The sequence below is a fragment of the Ipomoea nil genome, unplaced genomic scaffold (genome assembly GCF_001879475.1).
Source record: "Ipomoea nil cultivar Tokyo-kokei standard unplaced genomic scaffold, Asagao_1.1 scaffold1074, whole genome shotgun sequence".
Classification (NCBI taxonomy): Eukaryota; Viridiplantae; Streptophyta; class Magnoliopsida; order Solanales; family Convolvulaceae; genus Ipomoea; species Ipomoea nil.
In genome coordinates this window covers 389,388-405,091 of record NW_017617502.1, presented here as the reverse complement: position 1 = coordinate 405,091, position 15,704 = coordinate 389,388, and the positions used below count along the sequence as shown (strand labels likewise).

Here is a 15,704-nt window from a genome sequence, read left to right as displayed (position 1 = left end):
GGTTTGAATTGATTAGTTGAGGATAATTTAAGCTAGTTTACATCATATTGATTTTACCCAAAGCGCACTTTGTAAATCAAATATATTGACCATTGTCCATAAAATGTGATATACAGATTTACTATTTGACTGTATTCCATTATTGTAATTATTTTATTGCTATTTTTTTTTTTTGAAGAGTAATTATTTTATTGTTGTATATAGTGATTTTTCATTTTCTATAACATTATATCTGTTTTCAAAGGATTTTAATTTTGGCAATCAATATAAATTTGCCTGGCTACTATATTATATGAGATTATGATTGACCAGATTACCTTATTTGTTTGTTTGTGTTTTTTTTTTTGTTTAATTAGTAATTATTATTATTATAGTTATTGAAGTTTTTACTATTAATTATTTATTTATAGAATAGAATTTAAGCTTTGTAAACGATTTTTTTCCAAAAAAGGCTGCATTCTTTCCATAATTATCAGTATTATAGATAAGCACCATGAGTCATCTACAAATATATTATCAATCATTTCGAAATACACTGTGGTAATTACAAAAATATTACAATGTATTTTTCTATAAATTTTTGCCCTTAATCAATCCAAATGAGTGCATGAGATTAAATAGGGTGAAATTGACGACTCCTTAATCATACATTTAAATTGATTTTTTAAACAAATTAAACAATTAATAATAATCAAATAAATCAAAATTAGTTGATAGATTAACTATTTTACTAATCAAGGCCAGAGGTAAACTGATATATTTAATGCATTAAGTTTTCCAAAGTAAAAAAAGTGAAGAAAAAAGAATGTATAAACAAAAGAAAATCAAAGGCTCTACCCACACGCTTTCTTCGTCACGGACATAAATACCCCACCCAAGTCACGTCCCCCAGAGGCTTTATTTAAGTGCTTCCCGGCCTTCAGCGTTTGAGCTTCCAACCCCGCCGGCCGGCCGCCCATTCCGCCGTAGTGGCATTTCCAGTCCCCTTTAATTTGCTCCTTTTCCTAAGCTACCAAAATATATGGCTGCAGTTGTATATCAAGAGGTTGGTTGGTAATTTTCACTGCTTTTCCTGCATTCTTCTTTTCAAAGTTTCCCCTTTTTCTCTTACTTGGTAGCTATTTATGATGAGAAGAAATAAAGTGAAATGATTCGAAATCAATATTTCTGAAATTATGGTCAGGAATATATAAGGAATTCAAGAGGAGTGAAGCTCTTTACTTGCAGATGGCTGCCCTTGTCTTCTCCCAAGGCCATTGTTTTCCTCTGTCATGGTCTCTACTCTCTCTCTCTCTCTTCTCCCCTTTATTTTTCTTTATTAGGAAACATGCATTTTTTTTTTTTTTTTAGATCTGGGTCATCCTTTTGAACAGATAGTATAATGTAATAGAGTTAGTAGCATTCAAAAAGATCTGGGTCCTCCTTTAAAATTTGCCTTTTGTTAAAAATAAAATAAAAATTAGCTGGAACTTAGGATAATTGGTTCATCGCAGCTTGATGTAAAAGTTATGACTGAAGACGTCAATTTGAGGTGTCAGATGGTTTGGGTTGATCCCTTATGCGCAAGAGTTTTACTGTATGTACTCTTAAATTCTAATCCATCACTTTTATTTCATGATGTGTCAAATAAGGATAGAGTATTTTCATTATGTGGGTCTCAGGAAAAGTACCTACATCAAAGATTTGACAGAGTAAATAGAAGTTGGGAGTAAATGTAATATTTTCTTATGCGCAAATATAATTGGGGACTCGCGATTTACTTTCGTAATGACTCTAGAGTAAGGTCGTATGGGCCAACCAAATAAAAAAAAGGAGTTGCATATTCAACCTTGTAGTATGCTTGAATAACAATACAATATAGTTCTTAATTCTTTAGTATGAGTATGGGGTCTCAAATTTTCTCATCATGTTATAGTTTATGCTGGTACGTTACAGTTTTACTCATTAAATTATGACTAAACAGTTTTATTTCTTAATTGGTTAGCATGGGTGAACTAAAAATATAACATCGTTAAAAATGTAAAAAAGTACTTATTTTTACATTTTAAATATTTATAGTGTAAGATGTCATGCACCTATAACTTAATAATTAAAGTTACACAATTTCTTTCTTTGTGAGTAACGCCTATTTATTATTTACTGTTTGAGTGGGCGTGACTGAGTATTGTAGTATGGTTGTTTTGTTGCAGGGTATGGCATGGAATGCAGTTATTTCATGAAAGGTAATGATGACTGATGAACCCTCCTCATTTTTATTATTTTTTCACTATTTCCTCTCTCTCTCTCTCATATATATATATATATATATATATATATATATATATATATATATATATATATATATATATATATTATATATATATATATATATATATATATATATATATATATATTTTATATATATATATATATATATATATATATATAATAATTTTTTTTTAATAATTTTTTTTTTTCAATTGAGAAGATGAATTTATGAAAAAGTTCAAAGATTATCATGGCCAAGTTTTGATCCTGAGATTTGTGGGTTATGCGCCCACCACGCTTTCATTGTGCCACTCTAATTCAATCCATTGAGTATAATTGTTTCGTTATATTTATTTCTAAATTTTCAAATTGATCACCTATAGCTCTTTGACTATCAAATTATTACCATCTGTGGTCAAAGTTAACCATTTTTGGTCCTTCAAATTTCAAAATTTAACATATTGTAGTCCTCCTGGAAGGACCATGAGTGGTTAAAATTTGATAGTTGAAGGACCATAAGTTGTTAACTTTGACCATAAATGGTAACAATTTGAAAGTCGAAGGATCACGGGTGGTCAATTTAAAAGTTTATTACTAAATGCGATAAAATCACTATACTTGGAGGACCCTATATGGTATTAACTCGATTAATTTCAGTCTTTTTCTCTCTCTAAATGAACCTTGTTAGGTTTGTAGGTCAAGAAATTTTTGAGCATTATATTGAGAGAGTTATTTGAATGGTTATGGCTTCAATTTTTCTTGAAAGTTATTTAGATATTTTGTTGTACTTGGGCAAGTTAACTATCACAATCACAAACAGACAAAAATGAAAAAAAAAATGTTTTTCTAATTTTAGACTTTAAAATGTTCAAATATAAATCAGTATTGTTGGTCAGAGTAATCGTGAACTTTTTTCTCTTAAGAGATGTCAGGAGTTAAAAACTTCACATCGTATAAAAAAACAATATTACTAGCATTTTATCCTTTAATTAGACTGATTTGAAATACCTATAAATAAAACTTACTTAAGACATTTCGTGATCTAAAGGAAAAAAAAAAAAAAAAAAGGTCAAATGTAATTAATTAGGCAAAGGAACGGATGAACAAACATTGTACTGAACTCAAGGCATCCGTCACCTGTTCCAAGTTCCACCTGTCCTCTATTACTTCACAGCTGACCAACCATACCAGTTGATTTTTTAATTGTAACAAACTTTTTATTTTAAAATATTATAGTAAAACTGTCCAAAAGTAGTCCATCTATTCCAATCTATCCCAATTATTAAAAAAAAAACTTTTTACAATGTCTAAATTATAGTTTTTACTTTTTAGGAGTGTTTGAAAATCTGAAAAATAATTTTTAAAAATTATTTTTTGGCTTAACAGTATTTGACAAAGAGAAAAATGTAAGGTTAATGGAAAACAAAGCCTTGTTCAATAGAAAATGACCAAGATTTCAAGAAAATGACTTCCTTTTTTTTTTATTTTTTATTTAGGGAAAGTCATTTTCTAACCTATCCTTCTCCATAGTCCATCCGCCTCATCTGAAATGGTTTCCGGCTGTGGACGAAAACTCATAGCCGTAAACTTCCAGAAACCAGTCCACCAAACTGGAGGCCAACGGGTTTCTACCCCTATTTTGTTTGTGAATTCTAATAATGCTAATACAGAGTAGAACTTGTGTATATTGTTTGTGAATTTTGAAATTTAGATTTTTACATTTGGACTTTGATGATATTGTTTGTGATTTTCCTGCTCATTTTTTTGAAAAATGAACAAACACACGAAGACAGTTTTTTGTTGTGCTCCCAAACACCGAAAATAACAATGTTTTTTGGAAAATGATTTATTTTTTAGAAAATATTTTCCAAAAATCATTTTACTGCTTCCCAAACGAACTCTTAATTTGTATTGGTTAACATAGGCAACTCCAACACTAAAAAATATATTTTATTTCAATTAAAAGTTTAAATTGATAGTTAAACTATATATTTATGTTGAATAATTTGTACTCAGAAGAATAAATTTGAAAATAGTATCACATTTTATTTTACTAAAGTTGTACCAAGTGTAATTATTACTTATATTATAATGGTGTTATTATTATGTTGGGTAACAGTCTAACAGATGGGTAGAGTTGAAGCCATCCAAACCCTGTTCCAACTGTCCTCACTTAATTTCATATACTTCACAGAATTACAAGCTGATCCACCATGCCTGTTTACAATTTTTTTTTCATTTAATTTTTATCTCTCTCCACAAGACTTGCTTTCCTTTTCATTTATTGCTGCTGGTAAGATTGTTGAATGACTTAAATTCAATGCATTTGCTTTTTAGTCGGTGGCAGTGTTATATTATTATAGCTTCACCCCTTTCATACATGGCAATAAATTAATATCCGTACGATCTTAAATCACTGGTTCAGTAAGTAGTATTTGAGAGAAGAGATTAAAGTCCAAATCTCAGCAGCAACAGTGTAGGGATTATTTTCAAAATGGACAGATCCTTTGTGCGCACTGACATTTAGTCATATATGTTGAGTCATTGAGTCACCGTAATTTATATCTTTTCAAATATTATATCGGGATCAGAATGTGGGGTTCCTTAAGGTTGGAGACTCAAACGGGGGAAGGGCAATAAATTTTTAAAAAATGGCATTATTATTGGTGAGTGGTAATTAATACTACTGCTATTTCTAGCCAGTAGTAGTAAGGCCACGTTCTATATGCGGCGATTCAATCATTTTAATTATACTTGATTTTTATATCTTTAATTAAAATTTTGATAATTAGACTATGAACTATTTAAATTACACCTATGGTGTGAGATAGTTGCGTGATAACCACAAGATTTTAAGTTTAACCTCTATGAAAGTTGCTTATTAGTATTCTTAGTTTGTGTTGGTCAATTATAGCCTATAGGTAATCTAAATTAGTTTATTTCATTATTGTTCTTTGTCAACTAGGATTAAAGCAGACTTCACTCAAAGTGTTGCTCGGATAGCTACTATGAGCTTTCTCGTAAATAAAAATATTGTAATCGACATCTATCTAATATTCTTGAAGATCTAGCTTAGTTGGTTTAATTAGGTTAACAACCAAGTAAGAACATAAGATGAGTGTCTTTGTCATATAAACCCTAAAAAGTTTTAGTTTTTGATATATTTATTTGTGAGTAGTTGTGGGAAAGACGCTAGCAAGTTACGGGTACGCAGTGTTCGGAATCGATTATGAAGGGCACGGATGGTCAATGGGTGCCCGTTGTTACATCAAAAGATTCGAAAATATTGTAAATGACTGCACCACCTTCTTCAAATCAATTTCTGGTAAAGCTATTGTTTATCCAAAAATGCTCTATTGATTTTATTATAATGTAATATTTGTCTATACATACTTTCTTAACTTAATGACGCATAAAGAGTCAAAATGCTATTTATACGTCTTTAAATATTTAATTTCGTCACAAACTATTTAATGTATTAATTGTTTCATCATATATGGGTAAGCTGAAGTTGTGTTGTTGTGTTGAATTTTAGCGCAACCGGAATACAGAGAGAAGAGAAGATTTCTATATGGAGAATCAATGGGAGGGGCGGTGGCTCTCCTAATACACAAGAAGGATCCTTCTTTCTGGCATGGTGGAATTTTGGTTGCTCCTATGTGTAAGGTACAATTAATCAACGATGTGATAACGTATTTAATTGTATATTTCAATTTTATAAAATTAAACGCTTTAATGAATTTGCGGGCAGATATCAGAGAAGGTGAAGCCACATCCATTGATAATAAGCTTGCTAACCAAGGTGGAAGACGTCATTCCCAAATGGAAGATAGTCCCCACAAAAGACGTCATCGATTTAGCTTTCAAGGACCCTGTCAAACGAGAAGAGGTGACCCATCCACTTCAAATACTCCGTATATAATTGGTTTAGTTATCAATTAAGAAACATTATTATATTGTGTTGGGTTCCAGTTTAGTGTCATCTGCAATCGGACTGTAGTACTGACTACTACGCAAGTATAAAGAAATAAATTTACACTTGCGTTGTACGTGTTAGGAGGCGAAAAGAGGGCTGAGTCTAGCATCTTGCTACCATATCAAGCTGAATTGCATATCGTATTATTGCATACATTATTTCTACCCTTTCACGAATCTTATGGGGCAGAGGTCACTAAAGGGTCTAATCTATCAATTGGTGATTAGGGGTTGTTGGGCGAAGGCTGGTGAAGAGGCAAATCCAGCACCAACCTATTTCTAGAAAATGTGATGACGGTCTATAATAAGAAACTAAAGTTATCCCGACCTTCAGTACTATATAGTTACAACTTTTATTAGCATAGTGGTAAATGTTTGATGTTAATATATGTTGAGTCGTAGATTCGAAGCAACAAGTTGATCTACCAACACAAGCCCAAGCTGAAAACGGCTCTAGAAATGCTAAGAACTAGCATGAACCTTGAGGAAAGTTTGCATGAGGTACAACTCCATATCCTCCCCTACATGCATGTTTTCATCATACCATGCCCAGAAATTAAAATATTTGACTGCTTTTGTCAGATTACGCTCCCATTTTTCGTGTTGCACGGGGAAGCGGATACGGTGACTGATCCAGAGATTAGCAAGGCCTTGTATGAACAAGCCAGCAGTGAAGACAAGACCATAAAATTGTACCCAGGAATGTGGCACGGTTTGACATCTGGGGAGCCTGATGAGAACATTGAGGTTGTCTTCTCCGATATCATTTCATGGCTTGACAAGCGGTCTGTAGAATCTGCAGATACTAGTTTCCAAGGAAACAACAACCTTAGCGTTCCCGACGAGATGATGATCGCCAAAATGGCATCTCCCGGCCGTTCAATGAAGGCCCAGAAACTGAGTACAACACATCGTGGGAATTATTTATGTGGGTGGAAGGGCCGTCGCTTCCACCACTACGATTCTGATCTGCAGTGTAATAATTAAACATTAAACATAAACCTAAAACCTCTACTATTATCCTGCACAATGTTAATCGTGGTTACGTTGTTTTTGAAGGAAATGGAATAACAAAAACCACCTAAATTTATCCTAGTTATAATCCGTTGTTTTGTGGTTTTAATTTGCATGAAGACCTGCAGAGTTATACAGTGTTTTTGTTACCAGCGGAGTGAGAGGCCGTGTTTCATCAATCATGGTATTTGGTATAAATCAAACAATAACCTCAGGTACCTAGTCTAATACTCTGATCAAACGTAGTCAAATTTATACCACAAATACAAGGGTGTATTCAATTAAGACTTTCATAACAAAAAAAAAAAAACAAATTGACTTTTAAAATAATATATGTTTATACATTTTAAATGGTTTTTTATAAAATTTTGTAGACTTTTGTAGAATCTGTATGAGTCAACAAAAGTTTATATTTATATTTATAAACTTTTAATGATTTTTATAGATTGTCAAATATGCCCCAAAATTTCATACGAAAAGTCAATTAAGTCTCCAAACTAATTTTAAAAGTAACGATAATTGAGCACAAGTCATCACTTTAGTGCATTAAAGTCCAAAAATCAGTTAGTGACTTGTAATAGCAGGTCACTAGGGTTTCGGCGATGCTCCGATTACCTCCGGGAGAAACCTAACGACCGACAACCGACAAATGGTCGCCGGTCACCTTTTTCGATCGATTGAGAAGGAGAAGGCGTGACCCATTGGTCGCTTTTTTGCATCGGACAAAGCGACTTGTTGGTCGCCTTCTTCAAAGAAGGCAATCGAAGACTCCCCCCCCTCCCCACTGAGGTAGTTGGAACATCGTCGGAACTCTAGCAACCTGCTATTATAGGTCACTATCCGATTTTAAGTTTTGATGTACTAAAATGATATTTAATGTGTTTAATTACACATTTTAAAAGTTTAATGACCTAATTGACTTTTCATATAAAGTTCGAGAGTGTATTTAATCATTTAATGTACCATTTAAAAATATACAAAAGTTATTAAAACTCTAAATTTACTGGACCAGTAAAACAGATGGGCGAGTAACTGATTTTGCATTATAATTAAAAGCTCGCAAATTATGTCATGGAAACGTGTTCACCATGCTTTGTGAACACGTTCCAAAATAGCGTCTTTTTTACAGGGAAAAAACAAAATTTAGTTAATGTGCTCTTAACGATGTTTTGCATTCTATGTTCAGATTATGAATTTACATTTATTAAATTATGAATTTTCTGTTATGAGATTATGAATTTACAGTTATGTAATTATGAATTTTCTGTAAATTCATAATCTCATAACTGAAAATTCATAATTTCATAACTGCACATTCATAAATCCATGCATGTACATTCATAATTTATGAGTGTTGAAGAAGCTTGCGCGAATGGGAAGTGAAACCGCGAATTGTGAAAATAAAGAAGAAAAGTCGTGCTATTAACTAAAAAAGAAAAAAATTGGTGAAGATAACGGTGCCACTTACGAACACCGTTATCGTTTGGGACTGTGTTCACCATCCTGGTGAACACGGTTCCATGGCATAACGATTGATAAAAGCTGTAATGGGCTGATGACTTTAAGCCCAATATAGTTTTGCATAAGGCCCACTGAGATGTTTCTAATCTCATCGCTTTCCCTCTACTCTAGTCTCGAAGACTAAGAAGAGCCGTTTACAATCGCGCTCCTCTTCAATTTGACGATTCCAAAACCCTAATCCGTAAAACCCTCTATTCTGTAAGTTTCGCTCTCGATTTTGCTCTAAAGTTCGGTCGGTTTCTGCTTTTCGATCTATCTTCCGAAAATTATAGTTGTTATAAACCGTGCTCTGATTCTTCTTGCAGTTTTTACCTTCGGAGTCCTCCTATTCGATCCAAGATGAGGTTAGTTGATCTGTTAACTCTAACTCCATTTTTTTTTTCCTTCTTCTTAAAAGTGTTGATATTGATGGGTATTCTTTCCGTAGGTCGTATTGAAATTCTATACACTATATGATTTATGAGAAACAGTTTTCTTTAGCATAATCTTAAACTTTAAACCATAACCAGGGGAAACCACTTTTTTCTTACTGAATGGAGAAGCTGGTGTCTTTAGAAATTTGGGTTTACAGTTTCCTAATTATTCCAGATAGACGTCTAATGGCATCATGGATGGTTACTTCAATGATCAAGTGTGAGGAAGTCATTCACATATTCTGACATTGTATTGTTGTAACTCATTTAGCACATAAAAACTAACTCTAGGAGTTATTTATTTATTTATTTATTTATTCATTCATTTTTATGTAATCTTGATTACTAATTGTTTATTTTTTTTATATATTTTTTTCTTGATATATGCAGTCGGCCCATGGAAGAGGATGCCCCTGTAAGTTAGCCTTCTGTTTTCATGATTTGTTTTTATTATGCCATCTTTACTAATTACTTTTCGGTTATCTTCCAATCATGTTTTCAGTTTTCCTAATGATTTTGCCTGTAGAGTAGTTCTTTATTAAGCATACTAATGTATTCTTCCTTTTATTTATGTAATTGATCTATTTATTTGTTTTTTTGTGAACAAATGTTTTGGATTGTGGGATGGTTGAATTTTATTCCATTCTGTATTGTTCCTGACAGGCGAAGAATGAGGAAGAGGAATTCAACACTGGCCCACTTTCTGTTCTTATGATGAGTGTTAGAAACAACACTCAGGTATCTGATTTCATAGTGATCTAAAACCCTCTACATCTCACTCAATAAAAAAACATACATGTGTCAAAGTGTTTGCAGGCTGGTATATAATTACAGCTGAACCTTAACTGCTAGATTAAGCACATATATGATATGAAATAGTGCATTTGGAAATAAAAATATCCGAGTTGCATATGTTTCTAACTTTATTTCTGGCCCTCAGGTTCTCATAAATTGCCGTAACAACAGAAAGCTTCTGGGCCGTGTCAGGGCTTTTGATCGTCACTGCAATATGGTGCTGGAAAATGTTAGAGAGATGTGGACTGAGGTTAGTTCCTTGGACTGATTTAGATGTTGTGAAACATTACTGGTTAGAACTTTGCCCATTTATTATATTTTTTGACTTCACCTTTAGGTTCCAAAGACTGGCAAAGGGAAAAAGAAAGCACTACCTGTTAACAAGGACAGGTTTATTAGCAAGATGTTCCTTCGTGGAGATTCAGTGATCATTGTTCTCAGAAATCCTAAATAGAAGGTATTTTTTTATTGTTCTCGAATCTCGATATCATTTTTTATTTTTGAAATGTGGCACTACCCTTTTCATATCTCTGCTAGATCAACTAATGTTAATGAAATGAAAATTGGGTTGGTTGTTAGCATGGAGAGTGCCTTGTAGATGTGTTTTTGTGGAGAAATACAACCATAAACTTTTACCTTTTGAGATCTTTATTTGTGCTTTAGTAGTTAGTACTTTTTTTTTTTGGGGGGGGGGGGGGGGGGGGTGGGTTAAGTCATAAGGTGTCTGAGCAGGCCCTAATTGTAGGAGCACCTTTAATCCTGTACCATACTCAGATTAATCCCCATTCGCTCCGGGCCGGCCCAATTAAGGGGCAAAGTGCTGGTCAGATTGGTAAATGTAATAACCTGATTGTGTACCTGTATTCCGTATGGATTTGTGCCTTGTCTGAATCATTTTGTTGGAAGGCAGACCAATTTTTTCAAGCATATTTGCTTCTTGTGCAATGTCCTAAAACTTAGTTCTTCTACATCTTTGTGACACTGTTGTTTGTTCATGATAATCACATTTAGGTGAGTACTTGGTATAAGTTTGTAATGCCTTTCTACTATGCAGGTAACTACTGCAACAATATTTCTCTTGGCACTGGCCCCCGCATAGGAGCAATATGGCATTTTGGTTTAATGTGGACTCATTGTATGATATTTTAGAGCTGACTTTTCCTTATAATGTACTACTAGTCTTGCTATTGCTGCTATGTGTATTGTTCTTAGTTGAAGAATTTGTCGGGATGTTTGTTAGATTTGTGAGGGAGATTTTGTAATCATGCTTAAGTGAATCAAATGTGTATCAGTTTGTGGAGCTTTTGTATTTTGGAAAAGGGTTCATATTAGCCACTTAATTAGTTAACTACCCGTGAAAATGTTGTTGGAAAAAAAGTGCAATTAGTTCCTTAACAAATAACAAGTCAAATTCATGTAATCTGTCCAACTTAATTTTTAAACATTTGCGTTGAGCAAGAGATTATGCTGGTACATGAAAGGTGAACATGGCCAAACGACGAGAAAAAGTCTGCCCAAGCAAAAAGGATCGTTAGTGGATCAAAGACATGGAGATTAGTTAGCGAGAGGTCAGGAGAGTGTTGTCCCGATCTTCACCCTCTTGAATAGACTGTTAGTTGAGGTATTTGATTACATTCAATCGTGCAATATGGTCCAGTAACCAGAATCAAGTTGAGATGGGGAAGATAAGTCCAAATATTGCGCCTTTCACCGGGTTAGGGAACATGATATTGAAGATACAAAGTTAATTCTGGCTCAATTTGTGACGAAGGATTAGGAGAAGAAATCTTGGAAGAAAGTTTTTAAGAAAAGCAATAAAGACACTAAGTCAAAGGAGTCGGAGCATGATAGTCATCGACCACCTCCCTTGTTTAGGAAGTAGGTTATACATGTTATCTTCGGAGGTTTGGAGGGCGCGCTTATCCATAATAGCGGCAACAGTGATCACATGAATTGCAATTCCCCCACTTTCATGGAATTAAAATCTTATGTCCCCCTGTGATTTTAATTCTTGGGATTTTAGGGAAAAAAAAGAAGATAGTAATGAGACAAAATTACCCCTCCCTTTTTTAACCTAAATTTAATACCACAACAACAATGGACATTTTGGACTTTATACTACATATTCCATTTCAATTCCCATGTATACCAAACATTGGAATTAAAATTCCCAGTAATTCTATTCCTGTAAACCAAACACTAGAATTTAAATTCTCACTTTATTCCCAGTAATTTTCTCCCACATAATTGTAATTTCTTTACCACGTAATTCCCACTTTCAACCAAACGCCCTGTTAGTGTTTAGGATACACTTTACTGGGATTGGGCTTGGATAATAAATCTATTTTAAAAAATAAAAATTAATGTATAAAAATATATGTTTATAAACTTAAATTCATCAAAGGACGATCGACCAAGACCGCTTGAGATGAAAATCACTGTTGGAAATTTTATATAGTTATGGAGATTAATGTTTCAAATGTACTACCATGAAAGCTTAAATAATATTTGTAGTTGTGGAGTTATAAATATTATTTAAGTTTGGTAGAAAGTTAATTGGGAAATACGGATTATGCGGAAAGTTGGAACTGAAGAGTACTCGGTCAGAGGATGAAGAAGATGGCGTGAAAAGACCAAATTGCCCATGGTTAACCGGAGTTCTCGCCGGCTTGTTGACGGACTACGGCCTGAGGGACTAAATCGACTAAAAACAATTATTTTCGGGGACCAAATCGATGAATAAGCAATTGAGGGACTACATTAATAGTTCGCTAATAATTGAGGGACTAAATCGTTGATTAACTCTTTTAAGAAAAATGATCAAATTAGTCACCTAATTACATACAAAAATGCAATTGGACCATTTAAGTAAAAAAAAAATTACAATTATGTTCTCGAACTATCCAAAATAATACAATTCAACAAAATTTGACCTGTTTCTCCGATTTTTGTTATCGCCTGCGGTCATCCTATTAAAATATTACATTTTAAAAAATTATTTTAATACTTTTAAATAAAGTAATAGAAAACAAAAACAAAACCAACAAAAAATTGCTTCATTCATTGTCGGTTTACTTGCCGTTTGTCTTTAGAATTCGTTCCTCTAGTTTCATAATTTTTGAACTCTATCATTTTTAGCTCTCTCTTCTCCCTCTCTCAAGTAATGAATTCTTTCTGTTGTAAACGGATAGCCCTCGGCCCCAAAATGCTTGACGAGTCTAATGCCTTCACCACTTGAAACCTTGCCTGTTTCATCCAGTATCACTAGATGTGGAATTGCCCTCACTTTGAATGTCTGCTTGAGAGCCATGGCATTTTCTCAAATGAAATTAAAGTATGTAGCTGTGAAATGATATGATGCTTCCTTCACCTTTGTCAGATGAGATGAAAGAAAATCTCCTTTGGGTAAAAGGGCTTCATATGTTTCAACAACAAAATTTTGTTGTAAATTGCTGGCTGGCATGGACCACGCCATGAACCAGAAAAATATAATCCTACAACGTAACTGACCATATATAACCTACAGGCAAACACGAAACCACTAGATTTGTCATGCTACAAAAACACTAAGAACCTGTTTTCACTAGATAATATAACATATAACAAAAACGAAGAAACTAAAATTAAACCTGAGATTCAGTTAAAAGAAACCAGAATTAAACAACTCCATCTCAAGTATATATACTCTATACCTTATTCATACATGCCATTTACAATGTTGATGAAAACAGTAAAGCATAGATAGATATATACCAACCTGTTGGTATGAGGTAATCTCTATCCTTTTTTGAGAGCGAGACATAGCCATAATTATATTGTGTAGATTTGACATGATTTGGACAAAATTGTACATGCATGTAGATTCAAAACCCTAACTAAACAATTTTGTGAAGTACTAATGCCTCTGTGAGGTAAGAAATCTGCAAAGCTGATCGATATAAGCCAAAGAGCCAGCCATTTCATTTTCAGCCTCAACTTCTCCTTTAAACAAAATCAAAATAGAAAAGCTAGCTTAGCTTAGGTAAGAGATCGAAATTAAGTCGTTTAATTTAACTATCAAGTACCAAGTTTTTCATACTTAAAGCACAATTAACATCGTTACAGGATTAACACTAATTACACACATACATGCATAAGCAAACACAACAAAATATATACTAAAATCTGTGAAACAAAAACACTCGTAATCAACTAAACGCATCAAAATCTTTCCAGTAATCTGTTAAACCAACCCTTTCCAGTAATAAAGCGCAAGAGAATCATGAGCAATTCATAGTCGCCAGGTAGAAACCGATGACAGAAACTCTTCTCCATATTTAGGTAAGAGCTGTGTGAATCTTCAGGTAGGGTTTTGTAATTAGTAATTTTGTATGATCGAGTACCACTTTCCTAAATATTTATATTTGTCTTAATTCTATTTTTTATCAGTTTACATTTTTCTTAATTCTATTTTTTATCAGTTTACACTTTATAGGGTGTTTGGTTGGAGTGAATTTAAATTCATTTTCTACTTAATCCCCAGATAATTCCAAAGGCCTTAAAATTCCTATGTTTGGTTGGAAGGAATTGCAATTCCATGGAATTGCAATTCCCCCACTTTCATGGAATTAAAATCTTATGTCCCCCTGTGATTTTAATTCCTGGGATTTTAGGGAAAAAAAAAGAAGCTAGCTAGTAATGAGACAAAATTACCCCTCCCTTTTTTAACCTAAATTTAATACCACAACAACAATGGACATTTTGGACTTTATACTACATATTCCATTTCAATTCCCATGTATACCAAACATTGGAATTAAAATTCCCAGTAATTCTATTCCTGTAAACCAAACACTAGAATTTAAATTCTCACTTTATTCCCAGTAATTTTCTCCCACATAATTGTAATTTCTTTACCACGTAATTCCCACTTTCAACCAAATGCCCTGTTAGTGTTTAGGATACACTTTACTGGGATTGGGCTTGGATAATAAATCTATTTTAAAAAATAAAAATTAATGTATAAAAATATATGTTTATAAACTTAAATTCATAAAAATAATATTATATGATTATTAATAAAACAAACAAATTAAGGTTCAAAAAAACAATACTCAATGTTCATAAAAATGATGTGAATTGATCTAATAGCACTTAAATATATTATTCTTCTTTTCTTTATTTATTTTTGTTTAAACAAAATCAATGTATGAAAAATATATGTATTTTTATTACTTGTAACTAGTATTTTCACCCGTGCGATGCACAGAATGAATTTGTTGTAATATATTAATAATATTTGAGTCGATGTTTAACTATTTAAATTAGAACATAAAATATTATACATTGCGATTACACGAATTTTAATAACTATACAATTAATTTGTTAATTGTCATATTAATTATTAGATAATGACCATGTTTGATTATTGACCAATTTGTCAAAATTTTAACAAATCCGTCATTTTAACGTTTTATTTTAATCAAAACACTAAAAATAATTATTTAATAACTCTACAATTTCCTCCAAACTGCTAAAAATAAAAACAACACTTATACATTTTGGGGAAAGATTAAGATTAATCTTTTCCCAAAACCCCCTAATAAATAAATTAATTTAAAAACAAAATAAAATAAGAAGCCATTAAGACTTTTTATATAAGAGCATTTTGACTTATCAATACTTGCCCACATGCATTATAGGCAAGCAATTATTTTTGGAGGAGGAGCATTGCTCCTCTTATATAGAGGAGTTCAAGA

General features: G+C 32.7%; 2 protein-coding genes across 3 annotated transcripts; both read left to right on the top strand.

Annotated features, from left to right (window-relative positions):
- The first annotated feature begins 883 nt into the window (after positions 1–883).
- Positions 884–7,324, top strand: LOC109182572 (caffeoylshikimate esterase-like). Its single transcript, XM_019332725.1, has 8 exons — positions 884–1,045; positions 1,184–1,274; positions 2,190–2,222; positions 5,426–5,572; positions 5,783–5,949; positions 5,999–6,136; positions 6,625–6,723; positions 6,805–7,324. The coding sequence occupies exons 1-8, from the start codon at positions 1,022–1,024 to the stop codon at positions 7,207–7,209; spliced, it is 1,104 nt and encodes a 367-aa protein (XP_019188270.1). The 5' UTR covers positions 884–1,021; the 3' UTR covers positions 7,210–7,324.
- Positions 7,325–8,842: 1,518 nt separating this feature from the next.
- Positions 8,843–11,296, top strand: LOC109182531 (small nuclear ribonucleoprotein Sm D2-like). Of its 2 annotated transcripts, XM_019332669.1 has the most exons (7): positions 8,843–8,955; positions 9,063–9,101; positions 9,561–9,585; positions 9,834–9,908; positions 10,111–10,215; positions 10,303–10,422; positions 11,020–11,296. In XM_019332669.1, exons 2-6 carry the CDS (start codon positions 9,097–9,099, stop codon positions 10,417–10,419), a joined length of 327 nt encoding a protein of 108 aa, XP_019188214.1. In that variant the 5' UTR covers positions 8,843–8,955; positions 9,063–9,096; the 3' UTR covers positions 10,420–10,422; positions 11,020–11,296. The 2 variants fall into 2 exon arrangements, with proteins under 2 accessions (XP_019188214.1, XP_019188215.1); XM_019332670.1 differs by lacking the exon at positions 8,843–8,955 and having other exon boundaries at positions 8,958–9,101.
- The last annotated feature ends 4,408 nt before the right edge of the window (positions 11,297–15,704 follow it).

Excerpts from the sequence above, each read along its gene's own strand:
- LOC109182572 (XM_019332725.1), top strand. The coding sequence starts at position 1,022 with ATGGCTGCAGTTGTATATCAAGAG. Across the intron at positions 5,950-5,998 it reads ATGTGATAACGTATTTAATT|ATATCAGAGAAGGTGAAGCC; the intron begins GTATATTTCAAT and ends ATTTGCGGGCAG. Across the intron at positions 6,724-6,804 it reads TTGAGGAAAGTTTGCATGAG|ATTACGCTCCCATTTTTCGT; the intron begins GTACAACTCCAT and ends TGCTTTTGTCAG.
- LOC109182531 (XM_019332669.1), top strand. Across the intron at positions 9,586-9,833 it reads CCATGGAAGAGGATGCCCCT|GCGAAGAATGAGGAAGAGGA; the intron begins GTAAGTTAGCCT and ends TGTTCCTGACAG. Across the intron at positions 10,216-10,302 it reads TTAGAGAGATGTGGACTGAG|GTTCCAAAGACTGGCAAAGG; the intron begins GTTAGTTCCTTG and ends CTTCACCTTTAG.